Below are 8808 nucleotides of genomic sequence, written 5' to 3' on the forward strand. Positions count from 1 at the left end.
ATATAGATGTAGACGAGTGTATAGAGACGAGAGGCATTTGCGAGAATGGACAATGCATCAATACAGAAGGTGGAGTAATTTGCGAGTGTCCAGTCGGATATCAACTAAGTGAGAGACCAAATTCGCTGAAATGTATTGATGTAAGAGAAGAACAATGCTACGATAATTATAGACGGGGCCAGTGTACCTTCCCACGGGAGGGTGGGATGACCAAGAAGCACTGTTGCTGCACAATGGGCAAAGCTTGGGGCCGTTACTGCGAGCAGTGTCCGCCCGAAAATAGCGGTAAAAGATATATTTTTTAATTAAGAAATTGCAGTGATTTTTAGTTCTCTTTATGAAATCAGTTTAGTCGGAGATTTTTAAAAGGTTATAATGTATTAATAATTTCGTCACTTCAGCATCTCTTTAAAAATCGTAAATAATTTATTGCGAAGAATGTTACCTCAGTCGGGTTTCGAACTTGGATCTCCCGTATTCCGTGCATGCATCCTTCCAATTTGATGTCTTAGTGCCAATGTCTCGATAGTCAATTTAGGAATCTTCCTAAGATACTCGCAAAGAATGCAAAAAATCTAGGTTCATATGCCGGCTGAGATATTATTTTTCACAATAAATTATTTATAGTTTTTAAGATGCTCGTCAAGTTTATTATAATTATCTGAAAGATAAGAAAATGATACACAAGTAATTATATTCATCCAATTCAATAAAAGAGTTCTTACCCAATTTTGAGGGCACATCTTTAAGGCATTATTTTATCATCATTTCATTAGAACATGTGTGAGAAACTTTATAATGCTGCCACTTTTATTCCATCTTGTATGGTTTTTCACTTACAAAAAATAGAATCCTACTGTGTGCAGCTAACGGCCACGTATTGCTTGCTAAATAATTAGAGTAAAACCTCGATTATCCGACCGAATCAATCGGATCATTGAATATGTCGGATAATAGAGGTTTTCTAATTCATTTTTATTAAAACATGTTTTTTATTAAAAAAAAGACATTTTATAAATACACGCTTTATAAAAGACAGGATGTGCTACGAGACTTCTCCCATCACTCACAGGAAAATAGATGGGGTCGAGATGAATGCAAAAATCCTATACCGTTTAGCGATATTTGCAATAATAATCGAGATATTAATTTTTATAATTGTACTAATAAGAGCATGCCGAGAGAAATGCTTCGGCCGTTCAAGATATAGCGCGACCCAGTTTATCAAATATTAACTGCCGACAGCGCGTTAGAGAGGCAAAAGGGGAAACGCGCCGTTGCTTGGCACGGTACGGCGAGACGTGTTAGCGGCGATGCCGGGTTGTAATTAGAGTAATTAATTAAAAGGATTTTAGTGTGAATATGTTTGTTAGATAATATAATTTTCGATATCTGAAACATTCTAAAAGAATAAACGAAAGAGTTACGTTATTTAATTAATAATTTAAGTTCGTGTCAATTACGTAATCACATAATTTGAATGATAAAAGAATCATACACAATTATGTTCATTTAGAGGAGTTCAGGAAGATGTGTCCGGAAGGACCAGGGCGGGATGATACCGGGATCGATCTGAATGAATGCCTGTTTATGACAAATGCCTGTCCCGGTGGCGAATGCATCAACACGGATGGCTCATTTCGATGCGAGTGCCCGACCGGATATATGCTGGACGAAACTGGGAGACGTTGTGTAGACAACAACGAGTGTTTGACCGTGCAGAATATCTGCGGCAATGGCACTTGCCGTAATATCGACGGCGGTTTTGAGTGCTCTTGTAATGACGGATACGCGCCCGGGGCTCATCAGGTGTGCGAAGATGTGAACGAGTGCCTGGAGCTGGGTAATCAATGCGCCTTCCGATGTCACAATGCACCAGGCTCCTTCCGATGCATCTGCCCATATGGATATACTTTGGCACCCGACGGCCGTCATTGCGTAGGTAATTAGAAAACATCATTCTTGTCGTTTGATTAAATTCTTTACATTGCTAAACCGATTTTAATTTTTAAATTAATTTTAATTCTTATTAAGCCTTTGTGATATTACTGTGTGAGTTTTGCTATGAAGGGTATTAATTGAGCCAAAGTAGAAGCAAATAAAATGTATTTTGATAATATAGTTTCATTTAATTCTACGTAAAAATTAATTCAAGGACCTAATATTTCTGGAAATCATGTGTTAAAATGTATTACTATAATTATTATATGTATAACTACTATATAATATTCAGGTTACTATTAAATAATTATATAACATTTTAGTTACACGTTACATTTATGTTATATAATTGTTATTCATATTAGTAGAAAACTACTGACGTATATATGTAATTTACTTCATATCTGTACATGTAAAATGCGTTACATTTCCTTGTTGAAAAAAGAGAATATTTATATTTGCGCCTAGTACCAATAAATCTAAATTAGGTAATACATGGCTCGCTCTTACATTGCAAAGAAAAAGATTAATATAAATTCTTGTTTCTAGATGTCGACGAATGTGCAACGCCAGCAAACGACTGTAGATTCCAGTGCAAGAATCTGATCGGAACCTTCATGTGCATCTGTCCACCTGGCTATCAGAAGATAGGAATGGCGGACGAGTGTAAGGACATCAATGAATGCGCCACTAACTCCGGCCTCTGTCAGCACGGTCGTTGCGTTAATTTGGAAGGGAGCTACCAATGCCTTTGCTACGATGGTTTTGAACAAAGCACGGACGGAAAGTCATGTATCGGTATGAAGCGCAAAAAAGATACCATATTAGATAATAAATAAAAATATTAAATATCGCGGTCAAAATGTCAAAGATAGAAATATGCTCGTACTTCCATATGATCAGACCGAAGAGTTGGCTATTGCTTCCTGCAAACAATTGGCGGCAGGTGTACCGCCAGAACCTCGGAACTGCGCACGGTTACAAAGGCGGATTGTTGCTGCACCATGGGAGCAGCCTGGGGGCCGCATTGCGAGATTTGCCCATCTAGAGACTCTGACAATTATAACGAGCTCTGTCTGGACAAAGGATTCTCCGTGGACGGACAAGGTACGCAATAATATCATATGCTATCTCCTTTCTCCTCACCAATCTCCTTACTGGCTGAGATAGTGTGAGCACTAGGAAAATGAGTGTTGAGTAGGAATCTTAATATTTCCTCAGCATTGTTCTTATACTTACCATTTGTTCTTTGCAAATGACCTAATTGGTTGGAGTAGTCCTTTGCGATCGCTTTTTGTAGGCGAGCCGCAGCAGGAAGGTCGCTAATGCTTTTTATTCTGGCATTGAATAATATATAATTGTCACATTTTTTTTAAAACATTATACAAATGAAATAGCGATACGAACTTTTATTCCAACTTAATATTATTCGTAAATGTTAATTTTACTGAAGAAATATGCCTTCATAATTTATTTTCAAATTGTGTCAAAATATGACATTATTTAATTTTTACATAATATTTGTTATTTTTTACCATATTCATCTTGTATTACATTAATACAAAATTTAAATAAAAAATTTGAAATAAAAAAAATATATTAAATTTAACACAAATTTTCTAATGTATGTATCTACAATTCAATATTTAATCAACAGTGATTAAGACAAGAGTCTAAGTTAAAACTCTGTTTTCCACTCTGAGAATCAATGTATATTTTCAGATATTGACGAATGCAAAACCATACCCGATCTCTGTAGGAATGGCCTTTGCATCAACACACTCGGTTCCTACAGATGCATCTGCAATAAAGGGTACAAGGCCGATAAGTCTGGTATTCAATGTATTGGTAAGTTTCTCCAACGTTTAAGCTTAACAAGCAATTACGCTTGTGATGATGAACGTATTGAAATCGTAGACATTAACGAATGCGAATTAACGCCAAAGCCGTGCAAGTACAATTGTCAAAATACCGAGGGCAGCTTCATCTGTTCATGCCCGTCGGGTTTCATCCTGAATCCCGATGGTATCAGCTGCAGGGATTTGGATGAATGCACAACCGGAAATCATTTGTGTCAGCAAAATTGTATAAACACACCGGGAAGCTACACTTGCGACTGTCAGGAAGGCTACATTCAACAAGGAGATGCGTGTCATGGTTAATTTTTTACTTTATTATATACAAACATTAATATAATATATATATATATACACACACACACACACACACACATACGCACTATTATTTATATTTTTTGGAAAAAGTTGCAATTTTCTCGCGTTTCATGTTTCAAATTAAGTTAAACAAAGTTTTTAAAGTTTTGAAAAATTTGTGCAAACCATGTGAGAACATATTACAATAAAAATTTTTCTTCTTTTTTTATAAATTCTAATTTAAAATTTTAAAAACCATTTCATGAAAACGAATTTTTACACAAGAAATTCGATATCATTGCAAATATCATTGTAGCAATTTTTTAAATCGATTTTAAAGCTTAGAAAGTCTAGTGAAAATACTTTTCATTAATTTTTGTTCGATAATATTTCATCAAGCTTCAACGTTTCAAAGTATGTAAAATAAAAATATCAAAAAGAAATCAATTTTAATTTTAGATAATTTACGAATAAAATGTCATAGAAATTAAAAACAAATTTGCAACTCTATCCTTTCACTTTAAAATATATTTTCGAAAACTTCTTTATAATTTTTTTACCGGATTACTTTAAGAAAGTTAAAATATAATAAAAGATCGCAAGACTTCTCGAATTTACGAACTGCAGTATACATATATATAAACTCTTAATGTGCATAATTAATACTTTTCACTATAAGATTTCAGTTTAAATAACATTTTATAATTTCGCGCGCTGTATTTCTTATAGTATAATTTTCTTCTAGATATAAACGAATGCGATCAACCAGGCATTTGTCCGAAACCCGGAAAATGTATTAATACCTTGGGAAGTTTCCAGTGTATTTGCCCAAGAGGTTTTAAATTGGATCATACCGGACGATTCTGCACGGATTACAATGAATGTGCTGACGATGCTAATTGTGAACACGGCTGTCAGGTATATATTTGAGTTCCTCTAATCCAAGGATTCCGGTGATTGTTATTTTTGCCTTTATTCTTGGTTTTACAAAACTTTTGTGTAGTCTTCACAATATGCAATTTTTCTTTTTAGAATCTTATGGGGACTTACCGCTGTGGCTGTCCAGATGGCTTTGTCCAACATATTTATCATAACCAGTGTATAGATGAGAATGAATGCAATGCTTCGCCATGCGGAGACAATACCTGTATTAACACCATTGGCAGTTACAAATGCGGCTGCCCGGATGGATATCAGTTTGACAATAATTTGGCAATTTGCGTGCAAGTAAAGTAAAATTTGTACTTTTGTTTGAATTCCATATATCTTCAAAACTATTTTTCGCTTTTCTTTGTTAGCCTTTATCCTTTGACTTAAACCAGTCAAAATGTAAAGAAAATATTTTTTACATTTGTTTCCAAAGGTAAGCGCTGGATGTCTTGGAAGTCCATGTGCTTTCGGTTGTACCCCCAACGGAGTTCATGGATTTATTTGTGGCTGTCCGTCTGGATATCAGCGAATAGGACAGGTTCGTTCTTTACTCGTATATGATTACGTATCATCCATACATGATAACAAACGATTCCAAAATTACATATTTAAAAAATATTTAACAAAATGTGGGATTATTTATTTTTTGAAAAATTTACTGCAGGGTCACTGCCTGTCTACAATTAATCCATCGCATCAAGGACGCTACGATGAGGATATCGGTAACGTGCCGACTTTCCAAATCAATCCTGATCCTTATCATATACCGCCGGCTGATGATAGGACGATTTCTACGGAAGGCTGTTTCTCATGCAAGGTATGCATTTATTGCTTCTTTGCTGTCGTAGTAATGCGGTAACACGGATTTTCAAATTAGGTAAATGGAAAAGAACGGTATAGAAGAGGCGCCAGGAACAAATTGATAGACGGAAGAATCAGGACGAATGGAGGCAAGATAAAGAAGAAACATCGTAACGCCAGGCCGAAGAGGCATCATCACGGAACGGAGCACGTACTCAAGATAAATCTGCGTCAGACAAGACATCGTATGCGGATTATCAAGCTGCAATCTGCCATAGAGGTAATTTTTGCGTAATTTCGGTCGATTTTAAGATGAATTTCATCTTAAGAGATGCTTGGTAAAAAGAAGTTTTTAAAATATTTAAAAAAATTTTCATATTTATAAAGATTACGAAAAATATCTTAAATTTCTTCAGATTTTATAAGTTTTTTTTTATAGAAGTTATACAATGAGAAATCTTAGAATGTTTCAGAACATATATAAAAATTCTTTAAAAAATGTAGATTCTCTCGGCATTCCTGAAAAGTATTTTAATTTGTAAAAAAATTTTCTAAAAAATTATAAAATTATATGAAGGTTCTGAAAAATGTAGAAATTTCGAAAGATTATATAGAAGAATTCTAAGAAAAAGATTTGCTGGGGATCTAACTTGAGATTTGGTTACGAAGTTATTTGATACCATTGTAGCTGTAATTGCGAGCTTTTCAATCGAAAATGACCGACGATTATTACTCTATAGGACGAAGACGTAGATTATACTATCGTTCGGGGCAACAACAACGGACATTTCGAGATCATCAAGGAACGCGGTGTTTCCGCCCTACACTTCCGGCACCGGCTGAAAAGTCCTGGCGACTTTCGTTTAGTTATCCACGGTCGTCCTGAAAACACGACAGCAACGAGAACAGAATGGGAGAAACCGCTGACTTTCACGATCCGTCTCATAGTCACGGAATAAGATCGTCGGAAAAAGGATCCAAAATAATCGGATTGTGTGAGAAAATCACTGCCCGACACTGCGTAACGCTTTCTCTTAGTCAATTTTGCATAATTATCTCAAGCTACGGCAAAGTATTAAAAGCACCAACGTACGTAAGAGAGGGACGCGAATACAGGATGACACATACAGTCAGTAATACAAGAGCGTAGTTATAAGTTCTTTTTGAAAGAAATATATTAAAAATTAAATACATATTGTTGCACCCGTGTGACCATTTCGCGACAACACACTCGGGTAAGCGTACTCGCACATCCGAGCCACAGAAATAAAGAAACATTCGTTATAAAAGAACAGGACTCTTTATTCAGAAGTAGAACACAGCGTACGAAAGTAAAGAGCAAAAACGGGCAAAGCACGTCCGAACACGACGACGTCTCAAATCTGATCTTGTTGAAACGAACAAACTCTTCCTGGCAACGCTCTTCAATGTCACGGTACAGGCGTTATACTGCCCTCTTTCTTGTAGATTCTCGTCCCGACAATAGTGGGTGTCGTCGTTTCCACAAGGACAACGTTGGCTCTCCTCTAAAGGAACTCCCGGACTCCCGACCAGCTTCCTGCTTCCCTACTGTACTGCTGCCACAGTTTGCCGAAGCACTAGTCTTCCTGGAGCCCATTCCTTTCTGACTAGGGCTTCTCTTTCCTTCTGAGCAGGACCCTTCTTCATTTCCTCCCTAAAAGGTAGCTAATCTTCCGAAGGAACACGCTCAGGGCATCCCTTCATCTTCTCGAAGGAAATTCTAATTTTCTTGCCTCTTCTCTAGAAGCTTTGCGTTTTCTCTCTTTCTTTTTTCAGACAGCCTCTCATGCTGCTCATGAGATTTTCTGCTAAAGTTTTAAGTAGAAACCTCCAAACTTTCGAATGTGCCAAAGATGTTTCAAAATAAATATTCGTGTTTCTCAAAGCTTCACCTTCGTGATTGATCGCATATTTTTAATCGGATTTGCATCCGGAGATTAGGTAGGCCAATCCATCAAACGATGTTATTTTTACATTTGTAAACATTTCGTAAAAAGCATGTCTCAGAAAGTATGATGAAAAGTTATAATTAATGATATTGGTTAATGATGCCATAACTAAGTAAATCCATTTTAGTGAATGTAATGTACTTTTAAAATATAACTTTAATTTTTAATATACGATTCCTTTCGGAGAACTGTACCGTTGACTACGCCCTTGTGCTACTATTTGTAAAAACCAGAAATCGGTAAAAGAGAACACCCTCTTCTCAAACAAGTTTAAAATTTTTAATAAACAACGATCGAAGTGGAGCGCCTTGACCTTTTGTGTTCAATTGCGTGCGGAATGCATTATTTAACTGCCAGATAAATATATTATGTTACAAACGATTCTTTACGACTGCTATCTTATGATGTTTTCGTTATTTTCACACTGCCAATATTCCCAATCGTACTTAGGGATGATATTCATAGTTCGACCTAGTATTCAAAATCATCTCAAGTCTGATCATGGATAATCTTAAGGGGAAGTGACGGAAAAAACTTTTTTGTATTTCCATTGAAGCAAATGAAAGTATTATGTATTTTGTATTTAAAAAGGATTAGAAATTTCTTTTGCATTTTGTAATTCAAATAAAATTGATTGTCAATCTTAGTATTTGAATTACAAAATACAAAATACTTTTATATGTTCCCATGGAATACAAAATACAAAATATTTTTATGTATTCGCTGGAATACAAAATACAAAATATAATTGTCTAAAGATGCTTCCAGATGATATGGCCAACATATGTCAATATTAGCAAATATCATACATATACATGACATACATATTATAATTATCCATATTGAACGTAGTCAATATTTAGCGAATGTGTGTAAAGTCGGCTTATACATTGGCCATATCGTCTGGAGCTTTACACAAATAGAACATTTACACAAAGATATAAAAGATAATCACGTTAAATGAGTTACCTTGTACAAGATCAGATTATGAATACCAACCTAAGATTTGATGT

The 8808-nt window shown here is 35.5% G+C and overlaps 1 protein-coding gene across 2 annotated transcripts in view; it reads left to right on the plus strand.

The window, feature by feature from the left end:
* Nucleotides 1-8317, plus strand: part of LOC108764647 (fibrillin-2) — a 35463-nt gene extending 27146 nt beyond the window's left edge. For both annotated transcript variants that reach the window (XM_018512980.1, XM_018512981.1), the window contains exons 32-43: nt 7-285; nt 1517-1942; nt 2491-2739; nt 2845-3048; nt 3664-3789; nt 3859-4098; nt 4840-5012; nt 5127-5321; nt 5458-5562; nt 5689-5841; nt 5902-6105; nt 6566-8317. In XM_018512980.1, the coding sequence (XP_018368482.1) occupies nt 7-285; nt 1517-1942; nt 2491-2739; nt 2845-3048; nt 3664-3789; nt 3859-4098; nt 4840-5012; nt 5127-5321; nt 5458-5562; nt 5689-5841; nt 5902-6105; nt 6566-6784 (2573 nt within the window). In that variant the 3' untranslated portion in view covers nt 6785-8317. The remainder of the gene's footprint in view (nt 1-6; nt 286-1516; nt 1943-2490; nt 2740-2844; nt 3049-3663; nt 3790-3858; nt 4099-4839; nt 5013-5126; nt 5322-5457; nt 5563-5688; nt 5842-5901; nt 6106-6565) is intronic.
* The last annotated feature ends 491 nt before the right edge of the window (nt 8318-8808 follow it).

The sequence above is a fragment of the Trachymyrmex cornetzi genome, unplaced genomic scaffold (genome assembly GCF_001594075.2).
Source record: "Trachymyrmex cornetzi isolate Tcor2-1 unplaced genomic scaffold, Tcor1.1 scaffold441, whole genome shotgun sequence".
NCBI lineage: Eukaryota > Metazoa > Arthropoda > Insecta > Hymenoptera > Formicidae > Trachymyrmex > Trachymyrmex cornetzi.